The 27,138-nt window shown below is 41.5% G+C and overlaps 1 protein-coding gene across 2 annotated transcripts in view; it reads left to right on the top strand.

Moving 5' to 3' along the window:
- SPECC1L (sperm antigen with calponin homology and coiled-coil domains 1-like) overlaps positions 1-27,138 on the top strand; it is a 150,110-nt gene that overhangs the window by 96,268 nt on the left and 26,704 nt on the right. For both annotated transcript variants that reach the window (XR_001138164.1, XM_012661007.1), the window contains 4 exons: positions 1,590-1,680; positions 10,496-10,579; positions 12,462-12,618; positions 16,617-16,719. Coding sequence is in view for 1 of the 2 variants with exons in the window: in XM_012661007.1 (XP_012516461.1) it covers positions 1,590-1,680; positions 10,496-10,579; positions 12,462-12,618; positions 16,617-16,719 (435 nt within the window). In the remaining variant the exon portion in view is untranslated. The remainder of the gene's footprint in view (positions 1-1,589; positions 1,681-10,495; positions 10,580-12,461; positions 12,619-16,616; positions 16,720-27,138) is intronic.

Here is a 27,138-nt window from a genome sequence, read left to right on the forward strand (position 1 = left end):
GGACAGAAACTACACCAATGGCTTTCCTGGGTCTCCAGCTTGCAGATGACAGATCCTGGGACCTCTCAGCTTCCATAATTGTGTGAGCCAATTCCTCATAATAAATATAGAGAGATATATTTATTTATTTATCTATTTATTTTTTGAGACAGTCTCGCTCCGTCGCCCAGCCTAGAGTGCCGTGGTGTCAGCCTAGCTCATAGCAACTTCAAACCCCTGGGCTCAAGCAATTCTCCTGCCTCAGCCTCCTGAGTAGCTGAGACTACAGGCACACACCACGATGCCCAGCTAATTTTTCTGTTTTTAGTAGAAACGGGGTTTCACTCTTGCTCAGGCTGGTCTCAAACTCCTGAGCTCAACGATCCTCCTGCCTTGGCCTCCCAGATGCTAGGATTACAGGCATGAGCCAGCACGCTTGGCCATCAAGAGAAGATATATAAATGGCCAATAAGCACATGAAAAGATGCTCAACATCATTAGTCATCACAGAAGTGGAAATTGAATCCACAGTTAGATCTCACTCTACATCCTTCAGAATGGCCTGAATTTAAAAGGCTCGTGATACCAAGTGTGGCAAGGATGTGGAGAGGCTGGAGCCCTCACACGTTTCTGCTGGGGGTATGAAATGAGTGGTTAGCGGTTAGCAGATAGGACAAGCTAGGGGAAAGCCGAGGGGATGAAGCATGAGAACAAGCACAGACGCACAGCGTGGCCTGTGTGGTAGTAAGGACGGAGTTGGTGTATCTGAGCGTATGGAGGGGTAGCAGGAGACGAAGCCAGAGACCCAAGGGATTCTGAGTATTTGTGGTGGATACGTCTGGGTGCTTGTATGTGTAGAAGTCTGGAGATGAGGAAGCCAGTGACAAAGCCGTTGCCGTGGTGCTGGATTGAGATGCAGAACGCACTAGGGCAGCTGTGGTAATGGAGTTAGCGGGCAGGTGACAGATTCAAGATCCTCCTGTGTGGAACCAGGACATGAACGGCCAGTAAGACTACAGTAGGAACACATCTACATTTCATTTTGGAACATGTTTTTATGTTTAGTGAATTGGTATGTGATATTTTAAGAATTCTCTTGAAACAAAATAATGAAACTACGTTCTCAATACCAGTGGTTACCCGGGGTTGGTGATGTGGGGTCAGGGAGGGGCAGGTGGGTATGGCTGTGAAAGGCCACAAGAGGGATCCTCATGGTGATGGACATGTTCTCTGTCTTGACTGTGCCAATGTCACTATCCTGGTTTTGATAGTCTGCTACTGATTTGTAAGATCTTACCATTGGGGAGACTGAGTAAAGAGTACATAGGATCTCTCAGTGCTACTTCTTACAACTGCATGTGAATCTACAATTATCTCATAATAATAAGTTTAAATTTTTAGAAAGTATATCGGTCACATTACATGCCTGCAGAGAGAGAGAGAGTGAGAGCATGTGCGCATGCGTGTGTGTTACAGCTTTACGATAGCAGTATGGAAGGAATTAATTCAAATTTATAACTAAATATTCCCTCAGTGCAATACTTTCCTTCTTTGTGAGGCCCAGCACTAGATTTAACCTAACTTTGATACTGTTTATCTTTTGATTTCAGAGACATTCCTTAAGTGGACCGATCTCAACATCGAAACCCCTGACAGCCCTGTCAGACAAGAGACCCAACTACGGGGAAATCCCTGTTCAAGGTACATATGTCACACATTTTACCTTTTTTGTCAATTTTTGAATCGTTCTGGCTTCTTTGGCAAACTAAATTGTTAAATAACAATTACTAATACTGATAACAATTACAAATAGCAATTGACGGATATTATTTCAGTCAATCTGGTATACCTTTTTATCAGAAGTTTACTGATAATATGTCTAAATTACAAGTGGGGAAACTAGTTATTAATAAATGCATCTTTCATGACAACTGTCACGACATTATAATAGGTCATAGAGAGTGCACACCATTGGTAGGCACTGTTTTCACAGTTCCTCCTGGCATAAGTATTATTGTCATCCCCATTTTACAGATACCAAAAATGAGGCTTCAAGGAGTTGAGTAACCCAGGTAAACACGGTAGTGAACAGTGGCCCTGGCAGCCTGACTCCACAGCCCATTCCTTGCATCTCTGTGCTGTATGTTGTAGTCATAAGAGGGAGCTGAGACTCTGGAAGATGAGGCCCAGCAACTCCTTGGAGCCCTTGGGGGAGGGACTTGCTGGTTTTCACACAGCTCTTTGTGGTGGAGCCGACACCAGAGCCCAGTCTCCCGCCTTTCGAGATCCGGTCAGAGCAGGGCGAGGTTTGCCAGGGAAAACCAGCACCAGCAGTGTTTCTTGAACTTACCTGAGTTGCTTGTTAAAATATGGAATCGTGGGCCTCCCCTCAGGTATACTGACATGGACTGTCTAGCAAAGGGATTTTGGAAGTTCCATTTTCACAGGCTCCCCAAGTGATTCTTAGGAATGGGCAAATTTGGGAAATTGGGCAAAGGTTACCACCTAATTGTTTCTGTTACCTTGCTTTCGTGAGTGGGGCATGGATGTGGGAGGTCTGTGGGCCAAGGTTATAGAAGACTGAATGCATTAAAGAGTCTGTTCCTGGTGCTCGCATTTTATCATCTGGCGCTGTGTCGCATGATAGGGCAACGGGGTGTGTTCACCAGTCTGCGTTCATGCTGGTGTCATCCTCCGCCGCAGTCTGTTGTCAGGACTGAATGGGCCTGGCTGAGACATTGCAAATACAGGAGAGAGGGAGACACACTGAGGCGAAGTTGTTGATACTGTGATCTTTTACATTAGAGAGAGGAACCACTTACCAAACTAAGAATAGCCGAATGATTTGTGGCCATAAAAAGCCACTGTGGTTTTCCAAACTGCGATAAGAAAGCGGGAGGCTTTCCGAGCTCTGTCTTGAGCTGCTTTTCTTTCTTGATTGTCTCTTTTACCTTGGCATAAATCAAAAAACAGTCTAGAGTTTTCATTTTAAAAGTTTCAATGGCTTCATTACTAAATTTTTAAAAGATGCTGCCTCTTGTTCTACTTACACTTGAATAAGAGAACTTGTTATTTTTCCAGTTAAGTATTTTATAATAGGTGTGGTTTGGTTTATTAATATATTTTAGCATCATGCTTGGATGTCAGTTGCAGGAAGTGTTTCAGACCAGAGAAATCTTAACTATAAATGAACTAATCTCTTGTTGGTATTGTTGGCGGTTGGATTAAATGGCTAGGGTCATGCCTGGTGCCACCTCAGTGAATCTTTGTGGATAGTAGTAAATTAGCATTTGTGGCCTAAGCAGGAGAGCATAGATCTGCTACCAGGTCCATGGATACAGGCAGTTGAGAAGGTCCTTGCTAGCCCTACTTGCACAGTAACCTTACGAGGTCCAGAATGCTGAGCACACACCTCAGCCGGCTGGTGTGAGTAGGAGCTAGGATTGTCCCAGCGTCAGTGTGACGTTGTCACCGTGTCTCTCAGCTCAGACACGCCCGTATCTCAGGAAGTTGGTTATCCAAGTGTAGTCATGTTCTGTAAGAAAATTCATACCGTCGTCACGTGTCTCAATTGTATTACTTGAGGCTAGAGATGTAAAATTACTTTTTTTTTTTTTTTTTTTTGAGACAAAGAGTATCACTCTGTTGCCCCAGCTAGAGTGCCGTGGCGTCAGCGCATAGCAACTCAAACTCCTAGGCTCAAGCGATCCTCCTGCCTCAGCCTCCCGAGTAGCTGGAACTACAGGCATGCGCCACCATGCCCGGCTAATTTCTCTATATATTTTTAGTTGTCCAATTAATTTCTTTCTATTTTTAGTAGAGACGGGGTCTCGCTCTTGCTCAGGCTGGTTTCGAACTCCTGAGCTCAAACAATCCGCCCGCCTCAGCCTCCCAGAGAGCTAGGATTACAGGCATGAGCCACCATGCCTGGCCTAAAATTACTTTTTAGAATTTGAGCATTTTTAAAAACCAACTTATGTTAAGAGTACCACAAAGGTGATACAAAGTTAGGAAGTTTTGGTAGAAAGTCAAATCTGTGTTAGGAATTATCATCTCTTCACTTTCAGGTTTAAAAGAAGAAAAGAAAAAGCTTTCTGTTTAAAACCTTTCACAGGAATTTTCTTTTTGCTCAAAGGGTAGATCTAATCCGATTCTGCCTCAATGCTAGATCCAGCCCTACCCACAAAATTCCCAGGATAAACTGAGATAGAAATCCTGCCCTCCTGTGCTTCATAGTCTAATGATACCTGTTATATAACTTCTAAGGGTTTCCCCCACCTTTTTTCTTCTCTTCCCTGTGGTTCTTGGTATTTGTCTTGATAAAAACCAGTGCATCTAGGCTTCTATTTTTTCCAACATATTATGATGAAAATTTTAAAACATAAAACTTAAAAAATTATACAGTGAATATTCATATACTTACCACCTAGATTCTACAGCATTTTGCTATATTTGCTTTTCACAAAGCAAGTTGTCATCAGTACACTTCTGTGTGCATGTCCGTATTTGTTTAAGGTGTTCTCTCTCTCAACTCTTTTTTTTTTTTTTTTTGGAGACAGTGTCTCACTCTGTTGCCTGGGCTAGAGTGTCGTGGCGTCAGCCTAGCTCACAGCAACCTCAAACTCCTGGGCTCAAGCCATCCTCCCACCTCGGCCTCCCAGAGTGCTAGGGTTATAGGCGTGAGCCACCGCGCCTGGCCTTCAACTCTTTTGAATTAAGTTTAGAGTTACAAAAATATTGGGATTCCCTTATACCCTTCACGCAGCTTCCCTTATGTGAACATCCTGTATAACTATAGAACAACGATCAAAACTAAGAAATTAATATCAGTAAAATATTATTAACTAACCTACAAAATTTATTTGGATTTTACCAGTTTTTCCACTAATGTGCTTTTTCTGTTCCATGATCAAATCCTAGATCCCACTTGCCATTTAGTTGTCTCATCTATTTGTCTTCACCAGTCTGCAACTATTTCTCACTCTTTCCCTGTCTTTCATGACCTTGACACTTTCAAAGAACACTGGTCAGTTATTTTGCTCTCTCAGGACAGGCTTGTCTGCTACTTTCTCCCAGTTAGGTGGAGGTGGTTTTAATGGGAAGGACGCTGCAGAAGTGTGGTGCCTTCTCGGGGCATTGTAGCAGGGTACATGACGTCGATGTCTTACTACTGCAATGTTAAATTAACCTTGATCACTGGTTGAGGTAGCTGTCCACTAGTAATTAGTAAATGTCGTCCCTGCTTCAGCTTTCTCTCATGGATTTTAACATCTATTTATGCATTTTGCCCTCAACAGTTATTACTGTGATGTTTCCGTGGTGATTTCCTCATTCTGCCTGTAAGGAATTATCTCTCTGTATTATTATATTTATACCTTTTATTTATTAGTGTAGACACGTGAATATTTATTTTATTCTTTAGGTTATAATCTTTTTTATTTATTTTGTGGTCAAGTGATTTCAGCAGTGGCCACTGGGAGCTCTACATTGCCTCCCTCTCTCTCAGTGCACCTCGCCTCTGCCCCACAAAGCACTTTCTTGTTTTCTGGCACCACAGGTGCTCCACACTCAGCATGGATTCTTTTCTGCACTAGCCCTGGAATCACCCATTTCTTACTTTTATTAGAGAATAGTATTTAGAAACCAAGCTTTGGGTGCTAGATGTGCCCATCGCTACTGGGGTTTCCCTGCCTTTAGTCCCTCTCTGGATAGAGCTGGGGACATTGTGTGTACGTGTCCCAGCCCATGCACGCACACATCCTTCTGTCCATCCATCCCTCTGTCCAAAACCAAGTACCTCTGACTCCAAGCCATCACCAAAGGGTCCATTCTAGCCTTTTCCCTTTCCTTATTTGTAACTTCTTTCTCTTGGTGGTTAGAAACCTGGCTCTTGTTATCCATGCTAGATTTACTTATTTGTTCAACCTTAGTATAACACAGACGGTAGTTTCATAATTGCTAAAACATACCCCTGTGGGAAGCAAATTTACCAGCTAGAATACAGTGTTTATGTACAGTTTTTAAAATCTTTAACCTTATAGTATCCAGTCAAAACACTTCTTTTCCCCAAAGTTACTTCAGTAAGCTCCTTTCCCCCCACTCTCTTCAGTGTGGTTATGTCATGCTTTTGTAATAGTTAGATTAGTTTGTCACAGTCTGAATTCCATTTTTCTCTCCCCCACTCTATTCCAGTTGATTTTTTTTTTTTTTAAATTTACATACAGGAGAATTTTACTCTCAGCTATACAGTTCTGTGGATTTTGACAAATAGATAGTCATTTATCCATCATTACAGTTTCACAGTTCTGTAGACAACAGCCCCATTACCCCAGCTTCCCTCATGCTGCCCCTTCATAGTCAACCCCACACTCCCCACTTCCCAGCAGCCAAGACAGGTTTTTCATCCCTGTAGTTGTGCGTTTTCCAGAGTGTCACATCAGTGAAATCAGACAATGTGTAGCCTGTTAAGTCTGGCTTCTCTCACTTAGCAGCATGCATTTATTTTGCTGTTATTGGGTAGAGTGTTTTATAAATGTATGTCGTATCTAGTTGGTTGTATGTTCAAGTCTAGGTCTTCTATATTCTTTTTTATTATTATTTAAAAATTTTTTTAGAGACAGTCTTACTCTGTTACCCAGGCTGGAGTACGGTGTCCTCATCACAGCTCACTGTAGCCTTAAACTCCCAGACTCATGTAGTTCTCCTGCCTCAGCCTCCCGAGTAGCTGGGACTATAGGCGTGCACCACCATGCCCAGCTAACTTTTCTATTTTTTGTAGAGACAGGTGTTAGAGCCGGTTCCCCTCGGCCCCAGGAACAGAGAGGCAGAGTCACCGAGGCTGCAAACGGCAAAGGAGTTTATTGGCTAGCTCGAGCTAGGGTCCAAGTCCCAGAGCACCAACGCAGTGGCCTCCCCTATGAACCAGGACCCCGCCCTGGGGTAAAAGTGAAGCTTTTATACTTTCTTTTGCACACGACACACCGGTGGCACACAACACGCAGGTTCCACACGACGCGCTGGGCATACCATCCCCCTTCCCCCTTAGTCCATTGGTTCCTTTGAAAGTGGCGGATTGTTTTGACTCCTGATTGGTTGGCTCCAAGCCTCGGGATTTTCAATTTTCGCGCCGGGCGCCAGTTTTGGTCCGCATTTCGGTTTCGGGGGAAACTGAAACTTAGGCCTATTTCAGGAAATTCAGCTTGTCATGGAGTTACTCCTGCTCTCACCCCTATATTTAACAAACAACTAAAAGCAAGCACGGTTACAGAAGCAAATGGCATTAGTTACAATCAAAGAGAACACATTTTTCTAATCTCAAACAATTTGTTCCACACAAAACAAAGTACATTCTCCTACTATCAATTCCTGTCTTTCACAGGGTCTTCTGTGTTGTTCAGGCTGGTCTCAAACTCCTGGCCTGAAGTGATCCTCCCACCTCGGCCTCCCAAAGTGCTAGGATTACAGGCGTGAGCCACTGTGCTCGGTCTAGGTCTCTTCTTACTAATTTTCAGTCTACTTGTTCTGTCAATTACTGAGAGAAGAGTGTTGAACTCTCCAAGTCTAGCAGACCTGTTTACTTCTCCTTTCAGTGCTGTCAGTTTTTGTCACATATACCTTAAAACTCTGTTGGTAGGTGCATACACATTTAGGAATGTTATGTCTTCTTAGAGAACTGACTCCTTTATTACTAGGTAATTTTTTAAAAATCCCTGATAATATTCCTTCTTCTAAAGTCTTCCTTATCTGATATTAATATAACTATTCCAGCCTTCTTTTGGTTAGTACTTGTGTGGTTTACCTTTTTCCATACTTTTCATTTATCTTTGTCTTTTGTATTTCTTGTGGATGGTATATAGTTCAGTCTTCCTTTTTTATTCATTCTGACAATCTATCTTTTTTTTTTTTTTTTTTTTGGGCTAGAGTGCCATGACGTCAGCCTAGCTCACAGCAACCTCAGACTCCCGGCCTCAAGCAATCCTCTCGCCTCAGCCTCCCAGAGTCCTAAGATTATAGGCGTGAGCCACCACGCCTGGCCCCTCGTCATGATTTTTTAAAATGTCTTGCTTTCGCTCTAAACTGTGACTTCCACAAGGGCAAGTTTCCTGTCTCCTCTTTTCCTTTCTCTGACCTTGCACCAAACCCCGTGCCTGGCACATAGTGGACATCCAAATGATTTTTGTTTAAGGAATGGATTAAAGACAACAATAGCTCCATATGGCAATAGAATAGGATCTATTACTGTAAAATATGTTCCCTCCTGCCTGCTACACTTGATTGTAATACACTAATCTTATTTCCTGAAGAGGAATAAACCGACAGCTTGACACGAAGATGGAAACCAGCTGCTTACTGCAGTGGTAGATGGGCCTGTGTTCCTACTGTGACAAGTGCCTCTGGGCAGATTTGATTCTCACAGTAAAAATACTTTATGAAATGGCAGCAGACTGTGTTTTGGCTGTTGAAAATTACCACAAATAATTTTTAAAGGAATAACCTGCTTGGGCTTTCAGGATGTTTTTGTACATTTTCAGAAAGTAGGTGCTGGAGAGTGTCTGCCAAATGTGGATCCTTAGACAAGCAGTGAGGAGACTCAGCCAGGTGTTGGGCACGTGTATCAGCAGGAGATTTCATGAGCTTTTTTCCAATTGTGTGCCTATAGTGTGCATTATAAAAGAGAAAAAGTTAAATACGGCAACTTACGAACACTTTCCTTGTAGGGGATGACCAGAGTTTATGCCTATGTCCATAGTTGACATCCCCTGTTTTGATTTATTTGTCTTTTTAACCTTTGTTTTCACTTCTTAATTCACTGTATTGTTCTTTAGGGGACTAAGATTTTTAGGGAAATAACCACAGTTTCATAATTGTAGAATGAAAAATTTGATTAAAATGTTGATTTCTGTTTCCTACTATTTCTGTGTTCTGCTAACTTTGTCTGTCAAACTTTGTGCATAATATGCTCTTCCTGTAAGGATAAATGCCAACTGCTGACAGGGTTCAGAATTCTACTTGATGCTTGCTTGTAGGACCTTTGCACAGAGGTGATCTTTGTTCGAGAAACTGTAGGCTGTATCTGTCCTGTCTTCATTAAGAAAGTTAGCTCATCCTTCCTGCTCTCCAGGCCTCCAGAGCAGTGAGTCATTACAGCCAGATGTTCCTCATTCTCTTAGGAAAACATATTTTGGAGTGAAAGATGTGTTATCCTTAAGAGATAGTGTCATATGCCATTACTTTGGACATCATTATATTTTGAAAGGGAGTATTGTTAAAATTGTCTCTTCTTAAAAAGAGGTGGTGGACATTCTTGGATGGCAAGGCTGTGAGTCTTCATTACATGCAAGGCCTGGTATCTTCCCTCTGCCTGTCACACACCCCCAACACACCAGGCCGAACACATCTCTTTGTCCTCGTGTCTGCCTCCCTGTGTCCTGGCTTGAAGATGGCCTCTTGTTGGGCTTGGAGCCTTGGGTGAGAAGTGTACAGGAAGAGGGAGTCAGCAGGGCCCCCCTCCCCAGTCTGTGTTTGGGGGACACAGGTCCCGAGGAAGCGAAGTTCACCTGAGGCCTGAAGGGTGGTGAAGTTAGCCAGGCTAAGGAGAGAACGGAGGAGTCATGTCGAGATGAGGGACCAGCTTGTGCCCGTGTTCGGGGAGCTGAAGAAACTCTCAAGACAGCTTGTGTTCAGAAAACAAGGGAAGAGTAGCACAAGGTGACGCTGCAGACAGACAGTCGAGGCAGTGTCTGACTGTGTCCTTCCCTGAATCCTCAGAAATCTGTGGAGCTTCCTTGTTGCCCTCAGACTAAAGTCCACGTGCCAGGTGATGATGGCTGCCCCTCTCCAGCCCCTTTCCCTGCTGCCATCCCTGTTCTTCATCCACCCCTTGTTTTAGCCACACTTGGCCTTTATTCGTCTCCATCTTAAGTGTCCTTGTACCTTTTGCTGTGCTTACTGTCTAGCCGAAAGACAGCTCCCCACCCCTCTTCTCTGCAGCAAGGCCCAGCTCAGTGTCATTGTGCTTTCACAGGCTTCCCTGCTGTGTGAAATCAAAGTGAATGGCTTCTTCTCTGTGGTTTGGTAACACTTTTCCGTTCGTTATTCTAATTGTCCATCCTGACTTGTCTGTCTGTGTCTGTATATACGTATGGCTTCCACGCTAACATAGGCACATAAAGGCAAGACTTTTATTTAGTTTGTGCTTTAGACCTAGTTGCAATAGTGGATCTGTGAATTTTGATCAGATTGCATCAAAAGAGGTAAGTGGCAGTCTGGGGTTTAGAAGCATTCGTCTGTGTGGAGCGTCTCATTCCTAGAAATAAAACGTTGAGTGGAATGTTTCACGTGTGCCTTGGCTGGGAGAGTTGTTTTGGACACACAGGCTGTGGGAAGTTGTGGAAATGCCCTGGGTTGGGAAGGGTGAGCCTCGAGGTTGAGAGGAGTAAAACGTACCTCGTTTTACTTTTATTACTTTAAAGTTCAGCATCAGATTTCTTCATTGCGCCCTTTGTACTTTGTGCAGAGCATCTGTTACGAACATCTTCAACCAGCCGGCCTGCTTCTCTGCCGAGAGTACCTGCCATGGAAAGTGCCAAGACCATCTCAGGTAATGACTTTTATCTGAAAAAATTTTTTAAAAGACTCTTCCAGAAGTTTTAGTAATGGTACTGAATACTTTCTCTTTAGACTGATTTGACTCTGCTTGCCTCTTTAGCTCTTGAGTTGATTATTTATACCCTGAATTTGCCCTGTTGTATCTTCCAAATTCTACAGAGATCCCATTTTTAAAATGTGACTTGGAAACAACAAACCTAGATAGTTCATTTATTTAACAAATATTTATTAAGGGCCTACACTGTGCTAGATGACGTACTGAAAATACAGCTTCATACAAAGTTGATACAATTGTGAAAGATTACGATATTTACTTCAAAGTGTATCCTGACTGATTTTGAATAATTATTTCAAAACACACCAAAAATTTTCTGGAACTTTTCTAGTACGATAAAGCCATCCTATAATGATGAATTGGATGGGCTCACTTTGTCTTATGGAGCTAACACTTCAGTTTATCAATTGTTTGTATTATTTTTTTCTCTGTGACGTTTTCTTACACTTAATAGCTCAACTGGGAATTGGACCACGAGAGGAGAAATCCCTCTAACTGTGCCTCAGTGCAGTGAATGTCCCTTTGTGCGTGGAGCGAAGTCACCGCAGTTCTACATCAGGACTTGCCTTACGTCAGTGGGAAGTCCTGTGATCAGCTAAAATTGCCATCTCTGGGCTTTTCTTACAACTGATTTCCTCAGATTCTTTGTCAATCTGTTTCCTCTATTTTATGTGATGAGAAATTTTCTCATCCAGTTTCCTAGTACACTACTTAAAAGAAACTACTGATTTAAGGCATAAAAAGAACTGACATTGTAAGAAAAAAAAAGAATAATTATAAAATTATGTATGCCAGAAAATATATAAGCATATCATTCTAAGATCATACAATAGGAGAAAGCATCTGTCCCCTCAGGATCTTTAAAGGCATCACTTTACTAATGCAGAGTTGTACTCTGTTTGTGGTTACCCTAAAATCATCAAGAAGACTATAACCAATAAAAGGGGACAGTTTTAGTAATCAGGGGAAAACAACTGCTGATGTATATCATTGATTGCATTGAATCAGCCCAGTTAATGGCTCCTACAGACCCAACTGCTTCTGAGGTGAGAGAGAATTTGTCTGAGGTCAGGGACTTTGTCTGGTGTGTCAGTTGTCACTGTGCTCAGCCCCGTGTCCTGAGCAGCTGGCAGTACTCAGGCTGCCTTGCTAGAAAGCTGTTTCTGTTGTGGCTACTTCTGCTTAACAGTTCTCAGAACTTTTCGTAATTCTAACAAGGTACAATGTCTTACTATGTCAGACTTTCAAAATGAGACCCTTCTAAAAGATTGTTGCCATTTCCCAATAGTTGACTTGATACCTTTTGGTTTTCTGCCTCATTGATTTGTTTTTTAAAAAGTGGCCTGACCCAGAATTATGGTGTCTCTGTAGTGAAGCATCTCTTTCCTTTCTGTCCTTTTAACAGTGTTTTTTGCTGAGTTCAGGTTTGTGTTGATTGTAATTGTGGGTATTGGACAGGGCTGAGTAGTTGCAGGTACTGCTTTAATTAGCCTTTGGTTTTTAGTTGTATTTGTATTTAAACAGATGTTTATATAGCACTGTCTGTGTGCTTGTAGGTACTTGGAGGATGGAGAAGACACACTCCTTATCTACAAGGAATGTGGGTTTCAGTGCATGTTTCAACTACTCTACCTCTTCATGGATTTTTTTTTAATGAATAAAATAAATCTTTATCAGTTATCAGTAAGATAAAGAAAATATTAGGTTTTCCTTCTGTATGACAATATCTGTTCTTTTTGAAATCTTCAGAAGAAAAGATCTCAATTTAATCTAAAATATTTTTGCCATAAAATGCATAATGACTATTTTTCACAACCAGTGTCTCGACGAAGTAGTGAAGAAATGAAACGGGACATCTCTGCACCAGAGGGCGCGTCTCCGGCCTCTCTCATGGCTATGGGGACCACGTCGCCTCAGCTTTCCCTGTCCTCTTCTCCCACGGCGTCCGTGACCCCCACCACCCGAAGCCGGATCAGGTAGAGAACAGTTAATATCGGTGTGTTTCACAGGTACCCTTCCTGGTCTTTTGAGAGTAAACAGTCAGGTGGTAAAGTAATGACATTTGAGCTCTGTGACTTTTCCTTCATTTTGTGTTATTAAGTGATTACTGATCTTTTTTTCTGTGTCCAGAATTGGGTGAATGGTATAGAAGATGCTGACAAAGTAATAAATTAAGAGACAATTCCTTTCCTGAAGTAGCTGTAGTTTTGTTTTTGTTTTTTTTTTAAATTAGAGAATGGTTGAGTACAAAAGTAAGTATTGTGAAATTTGAATCCTGGGGTAAGAGTGAAGGGTTAGGGAAGCGCCCTAGGTGGGCAGAATTTGAGTGGGGCCTTGAGGGTTGGGGTGAGGAGGGGCATTACTGGCAAGGTTAGTAACTTGACGGAATGTACCGCGGCCGATGAGTGAGGCATCTGGAGGGGATGCTGTGTAGTTAGCTGGGACTGCAGATGCCCAGACAGGGGATCCAGAAGGCCAGAGGAAGGAGTGTCTTCCCTATCAGGGGTCGCGTAAGAAAAGATTGAATAAGTAGAGTATGGCTAGGTGACAGAACCTCTTTCAAGTCCAGTTGAGTCACTTTGACACGGTAGAAGTCATAAAGTGGGGTAAATAAATTGCTGTGAGAAGATGATTCAAGGACTATTCTATTCTGGACGAAAGTCGGAAACCAGCTAAAAGGATATTGTAGTATTTCTGGGACAGAGTCATCAAGTCTAGACCAGGGCGATAACATGGAAAAAGAAGTGAAGAGACAGTTGGACCCAGGAGGTTTCTCAAAAGGAAAGATGATTTCAGCAACAGAGTTTTATAAAAGGAATGCAAGAATGGGAAGTATCAAAGATGACCCTAATTGTTTACACCAGGAGTCTGGGAACATGGTGCTACATTAATAATTGATAAACAACACACGAAAATGTAAGCTTATGTTTTATTCATGTTCTCTTATGTCAGAAGCCACTTTGGACTCAGAGGTATTAAGAACTTAGAGGAAAAAATAGATGTCGAAATTTAGCAAACATTGTTTATAGGGATGAGGAAAAGTTATAGCCAGCACTAAGAAGAACTGAAGGAGGAATAGGAATGAGTTGCAGAAATTTAGCCATATATTGATTTATAGCTTTGAGCATAAATGGAATATTTGGCCTCTCAAACTCAAATTATGGACTCACTTTTAAAGCCCTACCTCTAAGGGGGCCACCCTCTTAGACTAGTGGTCACATAGCCGTGCACCGTTGGAGCAGGCGGGGAGCTCAGGCCAGCCTGGCTGTGGAGGGCTGTTCTCCGTGGTGGGCTCCTGTGTGGTGCCTGTGCAGAGGGCACTGGCTTGGGAGACAGGACTCCCGTTCCTGCTGGCTCCCCCACTGGGACCCATGCTCTTCCACGAGGTGTCTCCTGGCCTCAGTTCCTCATCTCAGAACCAAGAAGTTACAAGAAATGGCCTTCTAGCCCTGGGGGCTCTTTTCTGTAGCATTTCATTGTGTCCATAGAGTTTGTTCTACTTTGGTGCTTTTTAAACTGTTTCTGTAACAAAACAGAACCCCGTATGAGCCAGAGTAAACTGTTCACGTTTATTGTAGCAGTGACATTCATGTTAAGCATGACAGAGTTTTGGTTTTGTTTTGGGCTTGCCTTTTTGCATTCATTTACATAATTTTATCTTCATTCTCTTTCCCCATGTTCAGTGATGTTATAACGACATTTTTGAATTTTGCCACGGACCGGGTGTTGGGGGAGCGGGGGGAGGCGGAGCTCAGGCAGTGATATATGGCCTGTTCCTAACAGGCCACAGACTGGTACCAGGCCATGGCCCAGGGACTGGGGACGGCAGCTTTAAACCAAAGGAGGAATCTGGGGGGCTGGCACACAAAAATAAAGGTATTTCTTCAAGGTAGCAGTCTAACTGCACATTGAACAAAATCTGTTATTTTGCTTTTGGTTCTATGATAAATAAAAATCGGTACTATTTCAGTGTACCTCTCAGTTGGAAAAGCTTCATTTCTAAAGGTATCCTCTTTGATTTCGTAGCGTACTTTGAAGGGTGAATACTGACAGGAGAAATGTGCTGAGCAATGCTAGGCTGCTGGTGACATACGAACCTCGAACCTCCAGGACGTTTACTGGCTGCTGAGTTAGTGGTGTCTGGGGCTAGGGTCTCTGCTTTGCTTATCATCACCGAAAAATAGACCAATCTTTTTAAGAACACGCCACTTGTCAAGCAGCAGGTTATATTACAAAACACTCTCTTTCTCTGAATATTCCTCAGTGTTGTGTTTCACTTCCAAAGTAGCTACCTAAAGGAAGGACCTGGTGCAGAATGAGTAGGTTTGTAAGCCTCCCCTGCCCCAGTGATTGCAAAACGTTTTTTGATTTAATGTCTGGTCTAGGCCAGGATATAAATTTATTCTGCCTACAAGGCAGTTGACAGTGCCATAAAGTACCCTACATAAAATTTTTAAAAATAAGTTATGTAGGCTGGCGCGGTGGCTCACACTTATAATCCTAGCACTCTGGGAGGCTGAGGTGGGAGGATCACTTGAGCTCAAGAATTTGAGACCAGCCTAAGCAAGAGCGAGACCCCTTCTCTACTAAAAATAGAAAAATTAGCCGGGCATGATAGTGCATGCCTATAGTCCCAGCTACTGAGGTGGCTGAGGTAGGAGGATCACTTGAGCTCAGGAGTTTGAGGTTGCTGTGAGTTAGGCTGACGCCATGGCATTCTAGCTTAGACAACAGAGCAAGACTCTGTCTCAAAAAAAAAAAAAAAAAAGTTATGTATAGCCATTGATTTATTTTTCCCCCCAAGTTCTATAATGAGTCTATCATATAGTAAACTCTGAAGTTCCTTAAAGGAGCAGGGACCCTGTGTTGTTCACAATTGATTGCCTAGAACTTGCACAGTGGTGCTCTGTAAGGAGACATTGAATAAGTGATTTATAGCAAAATTCCATTTTTTGTGCAAGGCAAAATTCTAACTGCCTACAATCAATAAAGAGTATACAACTTGGTACTAAACACACCTGAACACACACTAAACACACATTTTATGGAAGTTGTAAACCTTTTAATATTTATTGATGTCTCATGTCTGTCTAATCTGCTTCCCCCAGTTGTGAGCTTCTTCTTGAAGGCAAGAACTATCTTAGAATCCTCCACCTTGCATAATCTTGCCATATCTGTTTACAAGAACTGATTTTAGGCCGGGCACGGTGGCTCACGCCTGTAATCCTAGCTCTCTGGGAAGCGGGTGGATTGTTTGAGCTCAGGAGTTCGAAACCAGCCTGAGCAAGAGCGAGACCCCGTCTCTACTAAAAATAGAAAGAAATTAATTGGACAACTAAAAATACATAGAAAAAATTAGCCAGGCATGGTGGCGCATGCCTGTAGCCCTAGCTACTCGGGAGGCTGAGGCAGAAGGATCGCTTGAGCCCAGGAGTTTGAGATTGCTGTGAGCTAGGATGACGCCACGGCACTCTAGCCTGGGCAACACAGTGAGACTCTGTCTCAAAAAAAAAAAAAAAAAAGAACTGATTTTAAAAATGATGAGATGATAAAGGGCATAAAAGTTTGGAAACAAACAGGAGTAAAATAAACCAAGGCATAAAGATTATGGAAGGGTAAGGTAGCGAATGAAAGGCAGCCATGGCAACTTCAGATGCTGCCATAGCAGGTTGTTTTCTCTGTTCTAAGCATCCTGGAATTTCTGTTAATCCTAAACGTACTTTGTGCTGAGTCTTTGCCACTTTCTGTGGGGATGATGGGTAGAGTCCCTCCTTTCAGATAACAGAGACCCCTGACACCAGTGGGTCTGTGGGGCCACAAACTAAAAATCAGATGAATAAAATGATATGTGTTGCCATTGGATGGCCATAGAATGTGCGTTTGTCCTTTTCAAAAATGCACACTAACACTGTTCTTTTTCTGGTGCTCAGATAAAACATATGTCAACTTTGGGTTCTGTGTTTACACTTACCAGGGAAGAAAGGAAGGACCCTCTCTCGGCGTTGGCAAGAGAATACGGAGGATCAAAGAGGAATGCCTTGCTGAAGTGGTGTCAGAAGAAGACCGAAGGCTATCAGGTAATCACGTGGTTCTTTGGCCGCATGAGTAGTTGCCACACCACAAGCGCCTGGTGTCACAGCTTGCTCCGCATGTCACGTCAGAACCGATGGGTCCTGGACCAGATTTCAGGAATGTGTCCTCAAAGTCAGCCTGACCTTGACCGAGCATCACTTGGATGGAAGAAGTTTGCTACCTTTCCACAGTAGCCTGTATTCCTGGTACTTTATTCAGCTACTGTAGCACTTCTTTATTTAAGTCCAGGTTAAATGCTTTAGTTGCAGTATCATCTGCTGAGAGTGGAAATACATTTATTTTACTTAAAATGAATAGTTTAATTATTATGTTTATCATATCTTTTAGCTGAGTTGATTTTTAGCTGAGTAGCATTTTTCTGTCCCACTGTGCTTCGTGCCCTCGTCATTTCACATCTGAGCTGTTTTAATACTCTGGCCTTGGCCGGGCGCGGTGGCTCACGCCTATAATCCTAGCTCTCTGGGAGGCCGAGGCGGGCGGATTGTTTGAGCTCAGGAGTTCGAAACCAGCCTGAGCAAGAGCGAGACCCCGTCTCTACTAAAAGTAGAAAGAAATTGATTGGACAACTAAAAATATATAGAAAAATTAGCCGGGCATGGTGGCGCATGCCTGTAGTCCCAGCTACTCGGGAGCCTGAGGCAAGAGGATCACTTGAGCCTGGCAGTTTGAGGTTGCTGTGAGCTAGGCTAACACCATGGCACTCTAGCCTGGTCAACAGAGTGAGACTCTGTCTCAAAAATAAATAAATAAACAAACAAACAACCTCAGTCTAGTTTAAAGTGTTTTCTGTATTTCAGGCATATTTGGGAATCTTCTTGACTATAATCCACTTTCCTTTTGGTCCAGAATCCTACAGGATATATCATAGGTTATTGAAGTTATCAGTTTGCATGTCTGTCTTCCTTTACAGACTGTGTAGAAAGATCTGTCTTTGTCTACCCAGCATCTAGCATAAGAGTCAATCCTCTCAAACCCTGCTGCTGCTTTTTCAACTAAGTTTATATAATATTCACAGCATGTCCACCGGGAGTAGATTCCATCTTAAGAAACCACTTTCTTTGCCCATCCATAAGAAGCAACTCCTCATCCATTCAAATTTTATCATGATGTTGCAGCAATTTAGTCACATCTTCAGGCTCCACTTTTAATTCTCATTCTCTTATTATTTCTACCACATCTGCAGTTACTTCCTCCACTGAAGTCAAACTCATCCATGAGTGCTGGAATCAACTTCTTCCAAACCCCTGTTAATGTTGGTATTTCAGCCTCTTCCCATAAATCACAAATGTTCTTAATGGCATCTGGAATGGTGAATTCTTTTCAGGAGGTTTTCAATTTACTTTGCCCACATCCGTCAGAGGAATCACTATCTGTGGCAGCTATAGCCTTATAAAATGTATTTCCTACATAATAATTCTTGAAAGTCAAAATTGTACTCCTTGATCCATAAGCTGCAGAATGGATGTTGTCTTAACAGCCATGAAAACAATATTCATCTCCTTGTGTATCACCAGAGATATTGGGTGAACAGGTAAATTGTCACTGAGCAGTAATATTTTGAAAGGAATCTTTTTTTCTGAGCAGTAGGTCTCAACAGTGGGCTTAAAATATTCAGTAAACCATGCTATAAACAGATGCGCTGTCATCTAGGCTTGTTGTTCCATTTCTAGGCACAGGCAGAGTAGATTTAGCATAATTCGTTTTTTGTTTTTTTTTTTCATTTTAAATACAGACAGGGTCTCGCTCTTGCTCAGGCTGGTTTCGAACTCCTGAGCTCAAGCGATCCTCCTGCCTCAGCCTCCCAGAGTGCTAGGATTACAGGCGTGAGCCGCCGTTGACCGGCCGATTTAGCATAATTCTTAAGGGCCCTGGGATTTTCAGAATGTTGAATAAGCATTAGCTTCAACTTAAAGTCACAGCTGCATTAGCCCCTAACAAGAGAGTCAGCCTTTGAAGCCGGGCATTGACTTCTCTGTAGCTATGAAAGTCCTAGATGGCATCTTCCAATATAAAGCTGTTTGGTCTACATTGAAAATGTGTTGTTCAGTGTAACCACTTTCATCAGTGATTTTAGCTACATCATCTGGATAACTTGCGATCATAGCTTGGGAGGCTGAGGTGGGAGGATCGCTTGAGCCCAGGTGTTCAAGGCCGCAGCGAGCTATGATAGCACCACTGCACTCCAGCTTGGATGACAGAGCGAGACTCTGTCCCTTAATTAGAAAAAAAAGAAAAGAATTTTTTAGGCCAGGCATGGTGGCTCATGCCTGTAGTCCCAGCACTTTGGGAGGCAAAGGTAGGATTGTTTGAGACCAAAGAGTTGAGACCAGCCTAGGCAACATAGCACAACCCTGTCTCTACAAAAAATTTAAAAAATAATGAGCTAGGCATGGTGGCACCTGCCTGTAGTCCCAACTACTCAGGAGGTTCAGGTGGGAGGATTGCTTGAGCCCAGGAATTTGAGGTTGCAGTGAGTTATAATGATACCACTGCCCTCTAGTCTGGGTGACAGAGTAAGATCCTGTCTCAAAAATAAAAAAGAACTTTTCCTTTGCACTCACAACTTGACTAGCTGTTTGGCACAAGATGCCTCGCGTTTGGCCTATCTCAACTTTCAACGTACCTTTCGCACTAAGCTTAATCTTCTCTAGCTTTTGATATAAAGTGACATACGTGCGATGGTTCCTTCCAGTTGAACACTTAGAGCCCATTGTAGGCTTATTAATTGGCCTAATTTCAATATCATTGTGTCTCAGGGAATAGGGAAGCCTAAGGGGAGGGAGAGAGATGGAATGGCCAATCCATCCAGCAGTCAGAATATACGCAGTATTTATAGACTAAGTTCACTCTCTTACACGGGTGCACTTCATGGTATCCCAAAACAATTGTAGTGGTAACCTCAAAGATCACTGATAATACATCATTGTAACAGATATAATATTAATTGAAAAAGTTTGAAACATTGTGAGAATTACCAAAATTTGACACAGAGACATGAAATGAGCACACACTATTGGGAAAATGGTGGAAATAGACGTGTTCAACACAGTGTTGCCACAAACCTTCAATTTGTAAAAAACAAAATACCTGCAAGGCACAGTAAAGTGAAGCACAAACCAAAGTATGCCTGTAGTGGATGTAATGGGATACTTTGAAATTCATTTTTAGGGGAGTGGTTTTCAAACTTGTATGTATACAGATTCCTAAGAACCACCCCTAAAAATTTGCAATTTGGGAGATAAAAAGTGAGACCCTGGAATCTGCATTTTTGACAAGTACTCCAGGTGACTGATAGACCATGCTGTTGGGAGTCACACATAGAGTAGTGATTAAGACCTTGGACTTCAGTCAGGTGAGGTTCGAATGCCAACTCTGCCCCTTATGATATGACTGTGGGCAAGTTACTTAGCCTGTTTGAGCCTGACTTTCCTCTTTTGTATAGTGGAGCAGTCAAAAAGGCAATCAGGCACAGTTCCTATCATATACTGTGTTTAACAGATTTTTAATTGTTATAGACAAACCTCAGATATTGCAGATTTGGTTCCAGACCACTGCAGTAAGGTAGATAATTGAACCAAAGTGAGTCACATGAATGTTTTGGTTTCCCAGTGCATAAAAAATTATATTTACACTATATTGTAGTCTGTTACATACGCAGTAGCATTGTCTTAAGAAAGATGTATATCCCTTAATTAAAAATATTTTTTTGTTAAAACATGCTAACAAAATGAGCACATGCTCTTGGAACAATGGCACCCATAGACTTGCTCAATGCAGGGTTGCCTTAGATCTTCAACATGTTAAAACACAGTATCTGTGAAGTATAATAAAATAAGTTGTGCCTGTATTTTCTTCCATGTTGTTAGGTATCTTCTAGTATCGTAAGCTTTAAATTTTCCTAGACTGTTACTTAAAATGAATAATTTTAGGTAACTATAAAGTTCCTCCCCCTTAATTACGGAACTTTGTCATGCATCAAGTGATTAAATGGAGATAATTCAAGCATTAAAGAAATGATTTAACTAATCTCTCTTAGTTCCTTCCCATTTAAATTCTCTGATTCTGTCATCTTAAGATAATTGGCATTGTGTTATGTTAAAAAATACGTACACAGAAATCAATTACTACAATGAAAAGTTTTAAGTTTTTTCCATTGACTTGGGGCGTAGAGTACAGGAGGAAACGTGATGCGGGATGGTTGACCATTTGGAAAGCAAAACCTTTGTACACTGGATAGTCTTTGCTGCAAACCCAGTTCCCTCCTTCTCACATCCTGTGGACACTTCTGTAACGATATATATGTGTGGCTTTCTGGGGGCGGGGGGGCTTGACTTTTGTTTCCTGTGAGACAGATGTCTGTTCTTGCCCTTTAAAAGTGGCTGGTTCTTTTGTTTCAAAGTCTGTAAGTTAAAATTGGACAGTCTGAAAATGCGTAATCTTTTTAAACTGCAAGATACATTAAGAGCTTCTAATTTGTCAAGAGCCATATAAGAAGTGCCAGAGCCCTCTCCCTGTCTAGCTGTGTGGATGAGAACACCCATCCTTTGGAGCTAGCAGTTTTGGTTCAGTCTTTTGGTCTCTGTCTACTCACTGTCTGCAGGAAAGGGCAGATTGTGCCTCTTGACCAGCTCAGGAGAGCAGGAGCTGTTACGTGACACTTAGCATGTACTGCTTTCACTGGCCCCAGATGGATCATTAGTGCTTGGACTGTGCATGCTTTATGTCGAAGAAGCTGTCTAATCAACGGAGATAGATTCCCTAATACCCATATCATCTTTCGTTAACTCTCTTAAGAGTCATCCTAAAATTACTGTGCTGATCACTGTAATTTCATTAACCATCCATTACAAAACAAGCCCTTTGAGTTTACCTTTTATCTAACAAATACATTTTTCTCTTTTAAATTGTGCCCTGCCATTTATTAGTCACCAAAGTTGTAGAATACTAGAATATTAGTGTTGAAAGGGCCTGGAAGTCTGGTTTATTGTCAGGTTTGCAGATGTAGGACTGTCACCCCACAGTATCAGTGGCTGCCTGGAGGCTGTGTTGTGAGTCTGTGGCGCTACATAAACAGCTTTCAGTACTACGATGACACAGCTTTAAGTGTTGGGTCTTCCTTTTTTTTCTTTCTTTCTTTCTTTCTTTCTTTCTTTCTTTCTTTCTTTCTTTCTTTCTTTCTTTTTTCTTTATGCCTCAGTTTGTACATAGTTATGTTTTTAATTTAAATATGGAATGAACTCAGTAATTCTTAAGAACTTAGAAGCAGGAGATCCACTGTCCTATTTCCTTACCTCTGAAATTTGTGCTTTCCAGAAGCAACCACTTTTAATTCTTTAGCTATTTCTTTAGGGATTAATGATGCAAGATTGATAATACAAGCATAACCAACCAAGTAATAGAGAAAATAATTTATATTTTCAGTAAACCTTTAGTTTTAAATTTTACATTTAAGAGCTTTTGTTGTATCATTATTTTCTCGTTCTGGAAAAATGTAACTGAATACAATCAAGAAGCCTCTAAAGGTTAATTTGAGAGAGCTTCGTTTTGGATGAAAAATCTCATTGCTTTCTGATAAAATGCCAGACCTAGAAATGGATCAGTTAAATCTAAAGGATAATGAAATCACTTAATCTAGAACAAAATAGTTTTAATAAATGAACAAAGGATTTTAGTGCTGCCTGAGGTAACTTAATCTCAGATAAGCATTAAGCATGCAGTTTTATTGAGGAATGTGCTTCATTAATGTCTGGGCCAAAGAAGAAAAGATTAGACGTTTCTTAGTGAAGATTAGTGAATTAGGAGAATTGATGGGCCAGAATGGTTTAGAAGTCATGTTTTTATGTGCTTTGCTTTACTTGCATTATAGCCTTTTTTTCCCTAATATAAAAGTTAATTAATCAAACACACAATAGCTCTGTGTCGGGTAGTGTGCTGAGTGTGGAAACATCAGGAAACATGAGTAGCTCCTATTCTCAGGAAGCTTATGGACTGGTCAGGAAAATGTACATCAGTAATTAAAACTCAATATGGACTTCTGCCTATGGTTATAATGGAATATCACAATAAACCTCTGCTGAGACTACTATAAAAGCTGTTTAAAATACAAAAAAAATAAGTATCTTTGAAGGTACTGGGGACTAACCAAGGCAGCCGGACAAATTTGGCTAGCCAAACTAAAAAACCTGTTGAGTTGAACCCCATATCTACCCTTGCTTTTTTCCCTGGGGCATTTGCCAGCTCCTGGCATAGGGTAGAGGCCAGACAGAAAGCAGTGGTCCAGAGCTTGTTTCAGAATCACTACGTAGGGAGACCAGAGTTTGAATTGAGGGATTCTGAGGCAGCCAAGATTTGAGAGTCCCAAGATCCCAGGGAAAAGACAATCTCAAGAGTAGTGAACTTGGCAGGGCGTGGTGGCTCACATCTGTAATCTGAGCACTTTGGAGGCCAGGAGTTTGAGACCAACCTGAGCAAGAGCCAAACACCCTGTCTTTACAAAAAGAAAAATTATCTGGGCGTGGTGGCGCACGCCTGTAGTTTTAGCCACTCAGAAGGCTGAGGCAGGAGGATGACTTGAGCCCAGGAGTTTGAGGTTGCAGTGAGCTGTGATGATGCCCCTGCACTCCAAGCCCAGGCAACAGAGCAAGACCCTGTCTCCCCCACCCCCCAAAAGAAGCAGTGAACTCAACATTTGACTTTGCTTTTGCTGTCAAGGTAGCTTTCAAATCCTGAGATGTGTAGGGCTAAAAGAGAAATTCAGCAGAAAGATACATTCAGTAGAAGGCTATTACCAAGAGACTAAAAACTTAAGTATAGTTTTTGTTCTCACTATACAGGGAGATAAAAATTAGATTTCAAGGCTGGCCAAGGAGGAATGACCCTGGGAAGCACTCCAGGTTTTCAGTTGAGACCTCAAAAGAACTATGCCTTACAAATAAAGGTTGACTGGAAATTATTAGCTTGAAATTCAGCTTCAAAACTTTCACTGATTGGATCAAGGTCATCAGCCCTTACCTTAGCTGCCTGTGGGAAGAAACTTAAAACCTCTCTGGAGGGAGACGACGTCATCGAGACCCTTACACTCTGATACTCGGCGTTCGCATTCCATCAGAAATACCAGGCATGCCAGTAAGCAGAATCAAATAAATGAAAATAAGGGAAATACCAAGTAATAGGAAAAGAACTTCAGGTGATCCAGATATTGAAATGTTTAGGCCTTTAAAATAACCGATTAATATGTTCAAGAAAATAGATGAAGAGAGAGAATTTTACCACAAAATTGGAGTCTGTAAAATAGAAGCAGATGGAAATTTTAGAACTAAAAAATACAATAGCTCAAATTAGGACCTCCAATACATGTGTTTAACAGTACACTAGGCACAGAAAAGGTTTGTGAATTGGAGGAGGATTCATCAGTAAAAGTGACCCACAGTGAAACAGCAGGAGATGAAAGGATGAGAAATGTGTAAGAGAGCGTAGTAGACAAATGGGAAGAGTCAGCTGTACACCACTGTAGTCCCAGAAGGAGATGACAGGCACGGATAGGAGTGGCATATAAAAGTGCTAAAAATCGAAGACAATGAAAGAAATCTTAAAATTGCTAGGAAGAAAAGATACTAGTTCCAGAAGAGTAAGGTTGGCACCTGATTTCTCAATATATCAACAAAAACAGAATTTGTCACCAGCAGGCCTATTCTGAAAGAAAAATTTAAGGAAGTTCTTCTGGCAGAAAGAAAATAATCTCATAGGGAAATAAAATTTTAGGAGAGAATAAAGAACAATGGAAGGAGTATGTAAATATAAATGAATATCGACTGTAGTATAATAAAAATGTCTTGTTTAAAGATATATATATAGGCCGGGTGCGGTGGCTCACACCTGTAATCCTAGCACTCTGGGAGGCCGAGGCGGGCGGATTGTTTGAGCTCAGGAGTTCGAGACCAACCTGAGCAAGAGCGAGACCCCGTCTCTACTAAAAAAAAATAGAAAGAAATTATCTGGACAACTAAAAATATACAGAAAAAATTAGCCGGGCATGGTGGTGCATGCCTGTAGTCCCAGCTACTCAGGAGGCTGAGGCAGTAGGATCGCTTGAGCCCAGGAGTGTGAGGTTGCTGTGAGCTAGGCTGACACCACGGCACTCACTCTAGCCAGGGCAAAAGAGTGAGACTCTGTCTCAAAAAAATAATAATAAAAATAAAATAAATAAATAAATAAAGATATATGTATATATATAGGTTGGAAATACAAGACAAAAAGGCCTCAAAGGTTGGGAAGGGCCTCAAAGGAACAAAATGTTGTGAGGTCCTTGCATTGTCCATAAAGTTGTGAAGTTATAATTTATCGTAGACTCTTAACTAGGGGTTTCATACTATAAATCTCTAGGACTGCACTGCCTGATATAGTGGCCATTGGCTGTGTGTGGTTATTGAACACTTAAAAACTGGCTATTCCAAATTGAGATGTATTGTGATTATAATATACACACCAGATTTTGAAGACTTAGTATGGAAAACAAGAATGTAAAATATCTCATTTTTTAAAAAACTCATTATGGCTGGGCGTCATGGTTCACATCTGCTGTCCCAGCACTTTGGGAGACCGAGGCAGGAGGATTGCTTGAGCCCAGGAGTTCAAGGCTTCAGTGAGCTATGATCACACCACTGCACTTTAGCCTGGGCGACAGAGCAAGACCCTGTTTTCAAAAAAAAAAAAATAGTGGTTACATGTTAAAATGATCATATTTTTAATATAAATAAATTAATATTATCTATCTTTTTTTAATGTGGCTACTACAGTATTTAAAATTACATGCTGGTAACAACTAAAGCAGTAGTAAAAGAATGGAAAATTAAGAGGCTAATAGAGGGGAGAAATAGAATATTAATAAATAATAAAACAACACAGATTTATTATTTTACAGTTCTATGGGTTAGAAATCTAATACAGGTCTTACTGGACTAAAATCACAGTGTCAGCAGAACTGTGTTCCTTTCTGAAGGCTTCTGGGGGAGAGAATTTGTTTCTTGCTGTTTGCAGCTTATAGAGGAACCCACATTCCTTGGCCCGTGGCTCCTTCCTGCATCTGCAAATCCAACAACAACTGGTCAAGTCCTTCTTACGTTGCATCATTCTGACCTTAGGTTATCTGCTTTTACAGACTCGTGATCAGATTGGATTCACCTGGACAATTCAGAGTAATTTCTCTTTCCTTAAAATCCTCAACTTAATCACATCTGCAAAAACTCTTTTGCCTTAAGACAAACGTATTCATAGGTTCTAGTGATTAAGACATTGACATCTTTGTGGGCCTACCACAGATCTTTCAAGTTAACTCTTGGGAGGTGAGTTTCTAGGATTTGGTTGTGTGGGTTTTTAAAACAAATTTATTGAGCTATAATTCACATACCATAGAATTCACCAAGCTACACTGGACAATTCAGTGGGTTTTAGTATCTGCACACAGAGTTGTATAGCCATTATCACAATCAATTTGAGAATATTTTCATTACCTCACAAGCTCTATACCGATTAGCAGTCACTCCCCATTCCCCCCCAGCACTTTCCAGCTCTAGGCAACCACCGCAGGTTTGCCTATCGTGGACATTTCATGTCAGCAGAATCAGTCGTGGTCATTTGTAACTGGCTTCTTTCACTTGCCGTATTTTTGAGGTTACGTGTTCTTCCATGTAATACGTGTCAGTGCTTAACACCTTTTTACAGCCGAATAATATTTCATTGTGTATGTATACCTCATTTTGTTCATCAGTTGATAGACATCTGGACTGTTTCCACTTCTGACTGTTAAGAATAATGCTATTGTAAACATTTGTTTACAAGTTTTTGGGTGGGTATGTTTTAATTTCTATTGAGTATATACCTAGAGTTGGAATTGCTGGGTAAAAAGGTTATTAATTATGTTTAGTTCTTTGGGGAACTGCTAAACTATTTTCCAAAGCAGCTGCACCAATTTATGTTTCTACCCACAAGACACACGGGTTTCAGTTTCTCCTCATCCTCACCAACACTTACTGTCTATCTTTGATTTTAGCTGTCGTAGTTGGTGTGAAGTGGCATTTCACTGGTTTTGATTTCCCTTTCCCTACTGACTAATGATGTTGAACATCTTTTATGTGCTTACTGACCATTTGTATATCTTCTTTGGAGAAATGCCCGTTCAGATCTTTTGACCGTTTTTTAATTGGGGTGTTGTTTTATTTCTGAGTTGTAAGAGTTCTTTATATATTCTATATCCCAGTGCCTTGTGAAATAAATGATATACAAATCTTTTCTCCCATTCTACGTATTATCTTTTTTTTTTTTTTGAGACAGAGTCTCACTCTGTTGCCCAGGCTAGAGTGCCGTGGCGTCAGCCTAGCTCACAGCAACCTCAAACTCCTGGGCTC

This window comes from Propithecus coquereli, unplaced genomic scaffold, assembly GCF_000956105.1.
Source record: "Propithecus coquereli isolate 6110/MARCELLA unplaced genomic scaffold, Pcoq_1.0 Scaffold698, whole genome shotgun sequence".
Lineage (NCBI taxonomy): Eukaryota > Metazoa > Chordata > Mammalia > Primates > Indriidae > Propithecus > Propithecus coquereli.